Source organism: Gigantopelta aegis, chromosome 9 (assembly GCF_016097555.1).
Source record: "Gigantopelta aegis isolate Gae_Host chromosome 9, Gae_host_genome, whole genome shotgun sequence".
In the NCBI taxonomy this organism is placed as follows: Eukaryota; Metazoa; Mollusca; class Gastropoda; order Neomphalida; family Peltospiridae; genus Gigantopelta; species Gigantopelta aegis.
This window is the reverse complement of record NC_054707.1, coordinates 40,401,941-40,417,043: the sequence shown is the minus strand read 5'-3', so window position 1 is coordinate 40,417,043 and position 15,103 is coordinate 40,401,941. Positions and strand designations below refer to the sequence as shown.

The 15,103-nt window shown below is 39.3% G+C and overlaps 2 protein-coding genes across 2 annotated transcripts in view; both read right to left on the bottom strand.

Moving 5' to 3' along the window:
• The window catches only part of LOC121382110 (endothelin-converting enzyme homolog), a 53,043-nt gene extending 47,196 nt beyond the window's left edge, over positions 1 to 5,847 (bottom strand). Inside the window, exon 1 of the mRNA XM_041511611.1 lies at positions 4,610 to 5,847. Within this exon, the coding sequence (XP_041367545.1) occupies positions 4,610 to 5,293 (684 nt within the window). The 5' untranslated portion in view covers positions 5,294 to 5,847. The remainder of the gene's footprint in view (positions 1 to 4,609) is intronic.
• Positions 5,848 to 13,048: 7,201 nt separating this feature from the next.
• LOC121380938 lies at positions 13,049 to 14,024 on the bottom strand. Its single transcript, XM_041509979.1, has 2 exons — positions 13,871 to 14,024; positions 13,049 to 13,287 (listed from the first exon to the last, which is right to left on the bottom strand). Exons 1-2 carry the CDS (start codon positions 13,986 to 13,988, stop codon positions 13,049 to 13,051), a joined length of 357 nt encoding a protein of 118 aa, XP_041365913.1. The 5' UTR covers positions 13,989 to 14,024.
• Between the last annotated feature and the right edge of the window lie 1,079 nt (positions 14,025 to 15,103).

Below are 15,103 nucleotides of genomic sequence, written 5' to 3'. Positions count from 1 at the left end.
GTAAATATAAAAGTATGTACATGTATATATATATATATATATATATATATATATATATATATATATATATATATATATATATATATATATATATACGTATGTCACAACCGGCCATTTATCATCTTTGAATACAGTTCACTATGGAAAGAAAGAAGTGTTTTATTTAACGACGCACTCAACACAGTTTATTTACGGTTATATGGCGTCAGACATATGGTTAAGGACCACACAGATTTTTTTTTTAGAGGAAACCCGCTGTCGCCACATAGGCTACTCTTTTACGACAGGCAGCAAGGGATCTTTTATTTGCGCTTCCCACGGACAGGATAGCACAAACCATGGCCTTTGTTGAACCAGTTATGGATCACTGGTCGGTGCAAGTGGTTTACCCCTACAATGGATTGAGCCTTGCGGAGCACTCACTCAGGGTTTGGAGTCGGTATCTGGATTAAAAATTCCATGCCTCGACTGGGATCCGAACCCAGTACCTACCAGCCTGTAGACCGATGGCCTGCCACGACGCCACCGAGGCCGGTTAGTTCACTATGGAAGACGGGCTTCAGAAACTGTAGCGTATTTATAACTATATCCCATTTTATTAGACAGTATACAGGGCAGAACCTAGACTAAAATACCTAACGGAGGGGCTAGCAGGAAAACAAATCAGGGCATAGTATAGAAGTTACATTTTCATATAAGTGTATTTGTTTTTATTGGCTTTTGTGTTTGTTTGTTTGTTTGTTTTATGAGGGGTGTGTGGTTGTTGTTGTTGAGGTTTTTTGGTTGTTGTTTTGGGTGGGGTTTTGTTTTGGGTTTTTTGTTTGTTTGTTTTTTGCCTTTTAGGTTTTCTTTTTATTGCTTGTTGTTTTATTCGTTTGTTCGTTTGATTTTTTAGGAGTGAGGTTGTCGGAGGCAATTTCCTATGCTCTTTGTATAGAGATATGAACTAGGCCAATGCGCATGTACAGGAAATCGTACAGAAGAGTCTAGACTGTGGTGAGCGATGTTTTTAGGGCTTTCATGCTTTCCCGAAAAATATACTGAAAACAAATTCGTTTGGAGCAGGGGGTTCCACCCACACCACCCCTCCACGCACATGGGCGTATGGGGACTCTTTGATTTAGGGGGGCTGGAGGGGTTGATTTGCCCGAAATTTTCCCCACTGTTTTGCCCGAATTTTGGGGGGGCAATTATCCCCCCCCCCCCCCCCCCCCCCCCCCCCCCCGGGTCGTACGCCCATGTCCACGCACACGTGCCCGAGGCCTTGGTTAATATTGGCGTTCGCGTAAATAGTATCGATACCTATCTAGGTGAATACGTCATAAATAAAATATTACTTATATTAAAACAAAAAATGTTATTTGAACTTATTTCTATGCATTATCGTCTGCTCTGCTGTGTCTTTATGTCGAATACACGTCACTAAATCTCGGGACGTCATTAATCACTGGCGGGTAATGTTTTGATCTCCAAGAAGTGACATTTCTGTTCGACCTAACCTGGGGCAAAATAATTGTTTTACATGACTGTTTTGAACTCTTTTTTTCTTCACTTCTGTTATTCATCGCGCGTACACGTATGTGTATGTTATTTATGTGTGGTTCATTAACCCGCAAGACATGGGGGAAAGAAGAAGAGAAAGAAAAAAGACGTTGGAAAGTCATGTAGAACTGGTCCTCCATGCATGTCGGAATTCGAGAAAGAGCTACAAATAAAAGATCTAGGCTTAAAGTGACAGGCCCTAGTTTTTAAACACTACGGCGTATTTTTCACTATTAGAGACGTTTTATATATATATATATATATATATATATATATGCTGTATGTTTTGTTTATATCATCGATTTCCGTACATCCGAAGTGTTTCTGGCCATCGTGTTGTTTCTAATACCATTAAATGCATTTTTCATATTATTAGAAACGCACGCACATCTGAGAAGTAATGGTTATGGAGACGAACTGTAGTCTTTTTTTTTAAAGGAATATTTCTCTGTTTCAATGGACCGGCCTCGGTGGCGTTGTGGTTAGGCCATCGCTCTACATGCTGGTAGGTGCTGGGTTCAGATCCCAGTCGAGGCATGGGATTTTTAATCCAGATACGACTCCAAACCCTGAGTGAGTGCTCCGCAAGGCTCAATGGGTAGGTGTAAACCACTTGCACCGACCAGTGATCCATAACTGGTTCAACAAAGGCCATGGTTTGTGCTATCCTGCCTGTGGGAAGCGCAAATAAAAGATCCCTTGCTCCTAATCGGAAAGAGTAGCCCATGTGGTGGCGACAGCGGATTTCCTCTTAAAATCTGTGTGGTCCTTAACCATATGTCTGACGCCATATAACCGTAAATAAAATGTGTTGAGTGCGTCGTTAAATAAAACATTTCTTTCTTTCTGTTTCAATGTCACAGACTCTTATTTCATTCTATTATAACTTTATTCAAAACTGTTACAGGTGTGTATATTAACCAAAAACCTAAGTGTCCATTTTCACGGGTTCAAACTAGAGTTTGCAACTTTAAAATTAATTTCGGTGTTTCAAGAAAAACAGTTCTGTGATCCCAAGTTTTTGATTGTGTGCACGTTATTGCTTGCTTTTCGGTCCAGTTTGTGAGAGGTTTAAGGTAGATGTGTAAGGTGGAGGAGAGAGGGGGGAGGGCAAGGCAAAGGCTTGTTTCTTAAAATGATTTTTACATGCAGCTGGTTGTGGTAAAACTTATTTATTCCAAGTTGATAAAAATAGACGATCACAGCAGAGCGTTCAGTGTTGGAAGCGCTAGCGTACGGTCTCAATAGTTAGAGTATATGTTGAATACAAACAGGTATAGTAGTCTTGAACACGCTACGAGTTTTAGTTGACAATTAGGACAGGCCTGAAAAACAGGTTTTCGTTTATTCATCAACTAAGAAAAGAGCACTGTAGATGCATAAAATTATCAAGTATACTTTATTGCGTGCTCATAGTAAAGAATACGCCTCGTATACGTATATACGGAATAATATATAGGGTTAGAGGTCACTATGTAAAATTACACGACAGAAAAAATCCCACCCAGACTGAACTGCGATGTTTCTTCCCAAAATTCCAGCAATATATTACAAACAAGATTCCATATGTATAAATATTATGTTAACTAGCGATGGCAATAAAACGCATTCCTTGTTTTGTTTTATGTTTAGCATAAATATGCACGCATATTAAAACTAATTCCACTCGTGTTTATTTAACTTGTTGTTAGTGTACAGCGGCTTATCTGTGAAAATCGTCTTATATTCAAGAAACGATTTCCTTAAAACGGCTTTTGGCAACATTTTGACCTATTTATGAAAACATAAAAACAACACATAATAAACGAGGTTTTATTTTTCATTCCATCAGTCATTATTTAGTGCGTCTCGCATACCTAACTCGTATTTATCATTATAAATTGTGACACAATATCAATTTGAATAAAACGTAACTTTTCAAACATTTGCTCCAGAGAGTCTGTCACCATGTAGAGACACAATACCTGACAGTGTACCATCACGAATTTGTCAAAATATCCTTTGATCTCTATCTTATGCGCTTATATGAACTTGAACATGTTACACTAATGATTTCGAATTGACTTTTGTTTAGCTGATGTAAACTATTATCCATCTGAATGAGACAGTTAAAATTTATATTCTTACCACTGGCAATTATGTAATGCACAGTTCTGCCAAACAGCTATATAGGGTTACAGACGAATCACTACATATTTTTTACATGGGTTACAGCTAATAGTGTGTGTAGAATGGTGGAAACACATGGTGAAAAGGTTTTATGCAAGCTCACTTTGCACGAATATCTCTATGATTTTACCCTGAATTTAAGGATTTGCTCCAGCCCCTGTCTCGTATGCTTATTTGCTCATTTTTGCTACCATACAACTATGACATTTAACAAACAAAACAATTATTGGACAATGTGATATACAATAACACTTTAAAAGAGGTTTCCGTTTTGATTTAAGAGAAGGAACAATTGCAAACACTACCTGAGAGTCTGGGTTTCAATAAGTAGTTCTGAATACAACTTTGTATTCAAGCAAACAAATCCTTGCCCCTTAGCGCCTTCTTGGTACATTATTACCCCCATCCCTTGAAAACTGTTAATATCCTGGGACCCAAATCACTAAATTCTCGCACATTTGCGATCTTTCTGTGCGATGCGAAAGGACTTGCCATGACGATGCGATGTTGTTTAAGCGAACTTAAGTGAGCTTTGTGAAGCAGACTTCAAATCTACATTCGTTCACTTGTTGAAGATAGATTCTATATAGCGATCTTATTATCTTATTTCAGGCATTTTAATTAAATCGTTTAATTTTAAAATCATGGACCCAAGTTCTTGAAGACGAGGTATCTACCTTTCTCTATTTCGCGTCAAACTGATTTTGAGCTATTATAAAGGGGACAACCAGAAGCACGTTCGATTTGCCAAAATTGTTAATTTTAATTATGTGCAATTTAAGGGTGAAAGCCTGCAGTAGTGTTTTAATCTAATTTCTACTAATGTGATATTTTAAGTTAATATTTTTACTTAAACAAAGACATTTTTTAAATCCCAAAAGTACATATTCACGCTTACCTGGATTCCTCGTTTCCTCCAATCGTACCAATCGGTCCTCACGTAATATGTGAAGAAAGCATTGGTCCAGTAATCGACGTGGGTTTTCCTTAAAGACTCTTGGAAGTCGTAGGTGCTGAAATCCACCGTTCCTAGGACGTACGCTCCTCCGATGTTGGGGAGCACCTGGGTGAGAAAAGGGTTCGCCTGCGCCCTCATTTTCCCGTAGTCGTCCATGCAGGACCTGAAAAAGTCCTTGGCCTTCTTCTCGGCGGACCAGGGGCTGTCCTTCCTCACCGGGGACTCGATCAGCTTCCTCAGCCTCTCCTCGTTTTTGTTATACATCTTCCACGTCGTGCTCAGCTGGAACAGGTCTGGGGGGAGAGGGTTACGTCTGGCCCACTGTCCGCAGGAGTATTGGTAAAAATCCTCACACGGATTCACCGACGAGTTTATATTTTCCAAGACGTAAGCGGCGCTTCGCAGACACATTGAATCAAGACAGTATTCCGAAGAAAGCCGCTTAGCAGACGGACCGGACTGCTCGCCTGTGCTCGCCAAAAGGGCTCCCAGAATCACACACACAAATAGAGACAGAACAGCCACGCCTGCCAGGGCGAGTTCTCTCCTCCTGAATGAATAACCTCGGAAGGTGACGTCCTGCATTATAGGGTTTTTGTCGAATTCTTTGTAATGTTCAGCCATTTTTAATTTTGAATCCTCTTGGTAAAATACTCGAAGTGATGATATATTAACTAAAAACAAATATCTACTATCATAAGATATAACATTGGGCGTTTAGTGTTTCAACGTTTTTGGGGTGCTAACAAAATACTAATAAGAACAAAAATTGTCAACGCTAAATATTAAACTTTCACTTCCACAACAAATTAAATTTCCTTCCTATCATCAATTTGTTTAAAATATATACACACTAATACCTCCTGTTCCTTAAAGCCAGTCCTTATTTTCAATCCGTCAACCACTTTTGCATTCAACTCCAGATGTTAAACGCCAAATAGAAAAATCCAAAAGTCTTCTCTTTTTTTCACTGTACCACCGCCTGCAGGTAAAGCAATTTTTATCCGTGTCCACTAAGTAGACGGATGCTGTGAAGTTTAACGCGAAGCGACCACTTCCCAGGTAAGGCAGATAAAGCCGCTTGTCGCTGCAGTTAAAATTTTCAAAATGCGTTCTGTCTCGTTGTTGAAAGACAACCCGTGCCCGAATTGTCTTCGGCGACTAAACAGGTGTAGTGATTGAGAAACTAGTTTTACAATAGACCAATCACAGACTGTATTATAATAATGTTTGGGAAGAAGACATGCCGCACTCGTTGACAAAGGCAAATTGATCACGTGGTGTTATCTGTTAGGCAGACGACATTAAATGTCCGAAATAATGTATTCTCGCACCAAAATTATGGCAGGGCGGGTTGTAATTAAAACGAAGAGTCTCGCTTATGAAATCGACAAATATTCGCTTAGTTTAGTTAATTAGTCAGTTAGTTCAATTGGTTTTGGCTGGTTTAGTTAGTTTATTTAGTTTCCTTTAGTTAGTTCAGGTAAAGTTTATTTTGTTTAACGACACCAGTAGAACACGTTGATTAATTCATCACTGGCTATTGGATGACAGACATTTGGTCATGGTGACATGGTAGTCTTCAAAAAGAAACCCGTTATATATATTTTTTCATTACCACTTTCCTTCCACAGGCAGGACAGCACATACCAGTCGTTCGGGGTACTGACTGGGACAAGCAGGTCAGTTAATTTAGTCGGACAGTGAATAATGTTTTATTTTCGGTATTTGTGTATGTATACTTTGTTGTTGTTGTTTTTTAACTTATTTATAATTATAGTCCAATAAGCGTACGAGACGGGGCGGGGAGGCGGGGCAATAGAGTTATTCTTTGAGCAAAATGTGCTAACCTGACACTTCATTACCATGTAGGCCTATTTCCATCATTCTACCCGCAAAATTATTTGTAATCCAATGTAAAAGCCCAGTGGTAAAGCGCCCACTCGATGCGCAATCGGTCTGGGATCGATCCCCGTCGGTGGGCCCATTGGGCTATTTCTCGTTCCAGCCAGTGCACAACGACTGGCATATCAAAGGCCGTGGTATGTACTACCCTGTCTGTGGGATAGTGCATATAAAAGATCCCTTGCTGCTAATCGAAAAGAGTAGCCCATGAAGTGGCGACAGCGGGTTTCCTCTCTCAATATCTGTGTGGTCCGTAACCATATGTCTGACGCCATATAATTGTAAATAAAATGTGTTGAGTGCATTGTTAAATAAAACATTTCCTTCCTTCCAATGCAAAAATGTGTAGTGCTTCATTTGCAACCGTTTAAACTGTTTGGCAGTAATGTTAATATCAATAAATGTTGTTATCCAGATTCGGGCAATTTCTTTTAATTTGTGCAAATTGTCAAAAAATGTACTTTAGGTTTTTTTTGGAGGTGGGCCCGCTTCCCCTTGGTCCCACCCCCTCTTGGATCTGCCCTTGCTGGTATCTTTTGTGTCTGTTGTTTGTGCCTTGTCAGTTTGTATCCCCTCATCAAGAAACAAACCGCTCCGGTTTTCTTCTCCCTCGGGCGACTCGGAAACCGTCGAGATTAATGGATACTCAACGCCAGAGGAAACGCAAGTTTTTTAATGTGTATGTTTTTTTCATAATACAATTAATTCAGTAAATACTGTCAAAATGGGCCTGAAATGTTCATAGGACATTGATAATTTGAATAGACCCCCCAACAATAGAATTCAAACTGAATGATTTTTAATAAATTAAAGAGAAAGTTTAAAATTAATATTCTCGTTTCTTTTGTGTTTCAGTATATAATGCCCTGAGACGTGGTTATATTTATCAGATTTATATTTTAGGACGAATAAGCCTCATTTTATTACTGACTGTTTGACCTTAATTAAACCTGCAGCTAAACGTTCCTCTGCCTATATGTCTGTCTGTCTATATGTATGTCTATATGTATGTCTGTATATATGTATGTATGTCTGTATGTCTGTCTGTCTGTATGTCTGTCTGTCTGTATGTCTGTATGTATGTATGTATGTATGTCTGTCTGTCTGTATGTCTGTATGGTCTGTCTGTATGTCTGTCTGTATGTATGTATGTATGTATGGCTGTATGTATGTATGGCTGTATATATGTCTGTATGTATGTCTGTATATATGTATTGATGTACGAATATCTATATATTGTATGTATGTCGGGTACTGACACTCTGGAGCAGGGGATAATTAAATCTTTTCTGCCTCACAATTATTTTTCTTGCTGTTGCTGGGATTTGAACCTGTGGCACCGAATCGCCCGCACCTTGCAGGCTGCCATGATACACTCTCGGCTATCGAGTCATTCTTTTTCAATCATATTTTTAAAAATAAATTGCGGAGTGGGACGTAGCCCAGTGGTAAAGCGCTCGTTTGATGCGAGATCGGTTTGAGATCGATCTCCGTCGGTGGACCCATTGGGCCATTTCTCGTCCTAGCCAGTGCACCACGACTGGTATAGCAAAGGCCGTGGCATGTGCTATTCGTTTTAAGAATGACTCGAAATGTTTAAACTACACCCCATAACACAGAGTAGATATTTGGTGTCAAACAAAGGTATGCATTTTAATGTTAAAGTTTGTTTTTTGGTTAACGACACCACTGGAGCATTGATTTTGTTTATTAATCATCGGCTATTGGACTTCAAACATTTGGTAATTTTGACATATAATCTGAGAGAGAAAACCCGCTACATTTTTTCATTAGTAGCAAGGGATCTTTTATATGTACCATCCCATAGACAGTATCCTGTCTATGGGATGGTACATATAAAAGATCCCTTGCTACTAATGAAAAAATGTAGCGGGTTTTCTCTCTCAGATTATATGTCAAAATTACCAAATGTTTGAAGTCCAATAGCCGATGATTAATAAACAAAATCAATGCTCCAGTGGTGTCGTTAACCAAAAAACAAACTTTAACATTAAAATGCATACCTTTGTTTGACACCAAATATCTACTCTGTGTTATGGGGTGTAGTTTAAACATTTCGAGTCATTCTTAAAACGAATGCTCTTTAACTGACTACATGTATGTGTGTGGAACATACAAACTAAACACTACGCGGTTGATCCTGTTTATTCTGTATTGATGTATGAATTTGTATATAGTGGGTGCATGTATCTATGTATGAATCTCTATATATTGTATGTAAGTCGGGTTTGACTAGTACGCACAGGCACAGGGAATAAAATCCGTTTTGGCCTCACAAATCGTCTCATGTGCCTTTACATCTACGTCAGTACTAGTCAAATCCGACATACATACAGTATTATAGATATTCATACATTTATAAATACTAGCGAATGTCAGGTTTACCCAGGTTACGGGCCGACCACGTGGTTTGTAGACCCCCACGTATCTGTTTTAAACTGAACATGGGGGCGGAATTTAGCTCAGTCGGTTGAGTACTGCTTGAGGTGCTTGCGTCGCAGGATCGAACCACCTTGGTGTGTTTTTCTCTCGTTCCAACCACTGCACCACAACTGGTCAAAGGCCGTGGTATATGATTTTCTGTCTGTGGAAAAGTGCATATAAAATATCCCTTTCTGCATTAGAAAACAATGTAGCGGGTTTCCTCTGATGACTACGTGTCAGAATTACCCAATGTTTGACATCCAATAGCCGATGATCAACAAATCAATGTGCCCTAGTGGTGTCGTTAAACAACACAAACAAACAAACTTTAAACTAAACAGTCTTTTTGAGAATGTCAAGGTGGCCGAGTGGTTATCATGGCGGTCTGAGAACTGCGGGTGATTCTGTGTCTAGGGTTCGAGACCCATGAGACAATTTTCTGAGGCCGAACAGGATTTTTATATCTGTGCTTTTATATGTATGTATAGGTATGTATATGCGTATGTACAACTGTATATAATTCATTAATAAATGTGTGTTTCATTTCTGTATGTGTCTGTCTGCCTGGTTTTTTTCATATTCCTCTTATCGCCTTGTTGCATTACCTAAGGCAACTTACCTTTCCGCATACTACTACAGCATTAAATATGTTTACTTTCATCTCTCTTTAAAGTAGGCCACGCCCCTATCTATAGTTGACTAATGGTTGGTGGTGATAGATTCAATGAGGAAATTGACAGTTGTTCGCCAGGACGTATATTTGACGATGGAAGCTGCACGTTTCAGCTTATCTTCAAATAGTTTACGTTTTTCACGAGAAATATAATATATACTAGTACTTAATTCATTTGCGTTTGTATAACATATATAATTAGATTAGGTAAAGGAATGTGTTTAACGATACTCCAGTCCATTGCTTTAATCAGCGGCTATTAAAAATATATGTGACAACTGTGTCTCATGGTTGGTTAGTAGAAATCGTCCTTCACCATATGAGTTAAACTTTCTTTCTTTAAAAACAAAATAATAATAAAATAAAATAAATGCCACAAACAGTTGTGGGGTTTTTAAAAATTTGTTTGGACATCAGAAACTCATGCGGATGATGATGACATGAATGGTGAAACCTCAGTATTTCCCGAGAAATAGCCAAATGGGCTCACCGACGGGGATTGATCCCAGACCGACCGCGCATCGAGCGAGCGCTTTACTACTGGGCTACGTCCCCCCCCCCCCCCACACACACACCTAAAAAAAAGAAAGAAAAAAAGAAGGGAAGGAACGAACGAACGAATTAAAAAATTAACAAAAGAATAATAACTCAGCTCGAATAGAGCATGACCGTTGAGTGTCCAAGATATAAAGACATAAAGAATAATAAAGAATTATTTGTATCACAGTCAAATAACTCTGCGGTATTTACATGCCTATATCAGTTTAATGTTCAGGCACGTCCGTCTGGGGCGCAACTTCACCTGTGACTGGGACCGCAATGAATGATTCGCGTCAGTATGAATATCATTCATCAAACAGAAAATCGTGAAGTGGTGTGTTTAACGGGTAATTCTAGCTATATTGTATTGATGATGACAACTCATTTATCAAAGAGAAACTAGCATGAAGTGGTGTGTTTAACAGTTAATTCTAGCTGTAGCATATTGATGATGATAACTCGACAGGGGAACATGTTGTCACTTGGTTGCTTCGTGCCATTAAATCACGCTTAATGGGAATTAGACAGTTGTCCCACTCGGTGCGTACAGACATCTGTTTAACATGGCGCGTCTGTGACACTCTCTCTCTCTGTCTCTGTCTCTCTCTGTCTGTCTCTCTATCTGTCTCTGTCTCTCTCTCTCTCTCTCTCTCTCTCTCTCTCTCTCTCTCTCTCTCTCTCTCTCTCTCTCTCTCTCTCTCTCTCTCTCTCTCTGTCTCCGTTTCCGTTTCCGTGTGTGTCTCTCTGTGTGTGTGTACGCGTGTGTGTTTGTGTACGCGTATACGTGTGTGTGTTTACGCGTGTGTTGTGTACCGCGTATGTGGTTGTGTGTGTGGTGGTGTGTGTGTGAGAGAGAGAGAGAGAGGAGAGAGAGAGAGAGAGAGAGGAGAGAGAAGAGAGAGAGAGAGAGGAGACACGGAAGTAGAGCGAGAGAGAGAGAGAGAGAGTATATAAATAATTAATATAATTATATGTACATGTGTATTTCCGTTTATATGTATGTGTATGTTTATGTGTGTATGTAGGTTTCTGATAGTCGCAAGCGCGACCGTGCCCCTTAACGCCCATCACTTCGTTATATAGGGTGTGAACCACCGCGCCCCTTATTTGAGCAAACCGCTCTTCTAAATTTTACAAAACATTTGACGATTAATCAAGATTGAACAGATTCAGAATGTTAATGCAACACAAGATCCATATGATATAGACATAAATCTAAGTTATCGTGCCCAGTGACATATTCGACTGTGTTGACAAGTTCCCGTCAATAGGAATTAATTTTAATACCGGGCGCCAGAATTAAGACGCGTTAAATATTTATTACAGTTCACAATTATTAGTATAGTTTATATGATTTTCGGCTTATGGCAACGAAGTTAAACCAACCAATACAAAATCTTGTCTAATTGTAAACGTGTTTTCAGTAGATTATGCATGGATATTAGTTAATTCTGCATGAATTAAAGTGGTCATAACAAAACTGAATCACGCTGTGCTCATACCATTTTGATCACGATGTCAAATTGTTAGATTGATATATTACTATTGTTCTCCGTCCATAAGTTTTAACTACAGTAAGTAAACAATTTTCACTTATTTATATATTTACTTGTTTATTATGTACTTACGTACGTTCTTAGACCTATATACTTACTTACTTACGTACGTACTTATTTATTTGCTTAGTTACATATATATACTTGCGTATTTACTTAGTTACATATATATACTTGCGTATTTACTTAGTTACTTACTTTCTTTATTTTTACTTTTATTTTAAAAAAATATTTAGGACTTTACTAGAGCGCACTGGCTAATCATTTGTTGTTGAATGACGTACATATATTTTGATAATATTAGCATAACGTATACAATATTTATAGACAACTAGAAACAAGGAAATATTTTTACAACTACGATTAGAAAACGATACGCGATGTGTTTTCAAACGTCAAGGAAACAAAATCAGAAGCAGAATAAACATACCTAAAACAATGAAAACAGTGAGACAACAGAACAACCATACGGAAGAAACCCTCTATTTTGTTTGTTAGCAGCAAGAGGTCTTTTATATGCACTTTCTCACAGACATGATAGTACATACCACGACATTTGATGTACCAGTCGTGGGGCACTGGTTGGGTCGGGGAAATGCCCAATGGGTCCGTCAAGGGTGTTCGATCCTACGACTCGAACACCAAATCCAGTCCTCTTGTTCATTCATTCATGTAAAAATTGTTACCAAGCTTATCAGACATATGGCTTAATGATTACATCACTTGGGCAATATGGAAGGAAATGTTTTATTTAACGACGCACTCAGTACATTTTATTTACGGTTATATAGCGTCAGACATATGGTTATGGACCACACAGATATAGAGAGAGGAAACCCGCTGTCGCCACTTCATGGGCTACTCTTTTTGATTAGCAGCAAGGGTTCTTTTATATGCACCATCCCACAGACAGGATAGTACATACTGCGGCCTTTGTTACACCAGTTGTGGAGCACTGGCTGGAACGAGAAATAGCCCAATTGGGCCACCGACGAGGATCGACCTCAAACCGACCGCACATCAAGCGAGCGCTTTACTACCGGGTTACGCCCTGCCCCGACTGGGACAATACACATTTAAAATGTTGTTTTGATTTATACTGCCCTTGTATTAAAATAAGAAACATCCAGCTAATCAAATACTGATATTTTATTCAAACAGAGGAATATATATTATACATAATTATTTCAGATCAATGGCTGCACCAAACTTCACCTTGAGACATAACAGACGTCAATCCGAACTATAACCACGCCCATTTCAAATTTCGTTCCGGTAGAAGTAGCCGATATTATTGGTGTAGTACAGTCTGTAGCTGGGTATGGTGGCGACACCTACTTGCGGTAGGCTACAGTTGGCCATGCAGCTCATGCACCTGGCCAGGTTGTCGCAGGCGATGTTCCCACATCTGTTGCCGTACGCCTGGTAGTTGGTCAGGTACAGGAGACACTGTTCTACAGGGCAGATCACTATGTCCAGGTTTTCTTGGGCACACGTCGCTGTGAAAGAGTGCAAAACATGACATCATTGTAGTAGTGTTGGTATAAAGTGCTCCTACTGGCAGTAGCTAGTGGGAATTTCCCTATTAGCTTAGTTGGTAGAGCACTGGGCTCTCACACTGAGCGTTTGTTGTTCGAATCCCCTCAGTGGAGGTTGATATTTATCTGTTACATCATTATAAAGTTTGTTTTGTTTAACGACACCACTAGAGCACATTGATTTACTAATCATTTTCTATGGGATGTCAAACATTTGCTAATTTTGATGTGTAGTCTTAGAGAGGTAAACCGCCATTAGTAGCAAGGGATCTTTATATGCACCATCCCACAATCAGGCCTTTGATATACCAGTCCACTGGCTGAAAAGAAAAATAGATCAATGGGCCCACAGACAGGGATCGTTCCAAGACCGACAGCCCATCAAGCGAGCGATTTACCACTGGGCTATGTCCCACCCCAGGGAAACTAATAATGTATTGTCTCTAGAGAGAATATAACATTTGTATAGCATTCACCAGAGCTTTAGCTTGGTGTATGCTGGTATCCAATACTTACTCTAACTCTATAAATATATTATACTTACAACATATATCTTCTATTTCCGGACACGTGCTGTACCACGTACACTGTCCGCCATCTTGGTAGTACGGACCAAACCTGGTGTAAGTTATCTGAGAAGCACACTGTTGACCTTCCGACATAGGTGGCGCTGCTAGATATAACCAGATACATCCGGTCGTTATAATGTGAATCTTATTCATTTCTGGAATAAATATAAATACATTTTAAGAGCCAAGGTTTTGACTCGTGTTGCTGTTTTGTAAATACTTATTACTACCATTACACTCATAAGGTATTGATGTGACTAACCCTAGATAACCCAAAATGCTTTTCTATTTGACATAAAATGCATTTTGAGTTATTGGATTTGCCAAAATTGATAACTTAATAAAAAGTTGTAAGTAATGTGTACTTTAACGGTAAAACAAGTTGTTATAGAGAAAAATATTTTACTCCACCAAAATAACTAGAGTCGGTGCCTTTAACACAACCATATTTCACGTATCATCATTTTATTTATTTTTCAACTGCAAGGCGATTTTGCCAAATTGGAAGATCATTAAAAAACAAATGTTTTACATACCCGATATGTTAAATGTTACTTATCCTAGTTCTAGAGTTAGGTACCTTCACTAAAAAAGTCATGTTTGGTTTAACGACACCACTAGAGCACATTGATTTATTAACCATCGGCTATTGGATGTCAAATATTTGGTAGAGACGAAACCCGCTACATGTTTTCAGTTAGTAGTAAGGGATCTTTTATATGCACCATCACACATTTAGGATAGCACATGCCACCATCTTTGATATGCCAGTCGTAGTGCACTGGCTGGAATGAGAAATAGCACAATGAGACCACCGACGGGGATCGATCCTATACCGACTAGGTAAACATTAGGAAGGAAGGAAGGAAGGAAGGAAGGAAATGTTTTATTTAACGACGCACTCAACACATTTTATTTACGGTTATATGGCGTCGGACATATGGTTAAGGACCACACAGATATTGAGGGAGGAAACCCGCTGTCGCCACTTCATGGGCTACTCTTTTCAATTAGCAGCAAGGGATCTTTTATATGCAAAGGATAGTACATACCACGGCCTTTGTTACACCAGTTGTGGAGCACTGGCTGGAACGAGAAATAGCCCAATGGGTCCACCGACGGGGATCGATCCTAGACTGGGCTACGTCGGATTAGGTGGGGCCATTGGGAGGCGAACTCAGTATCTACCAGTCTTAAGTCTGATGGCT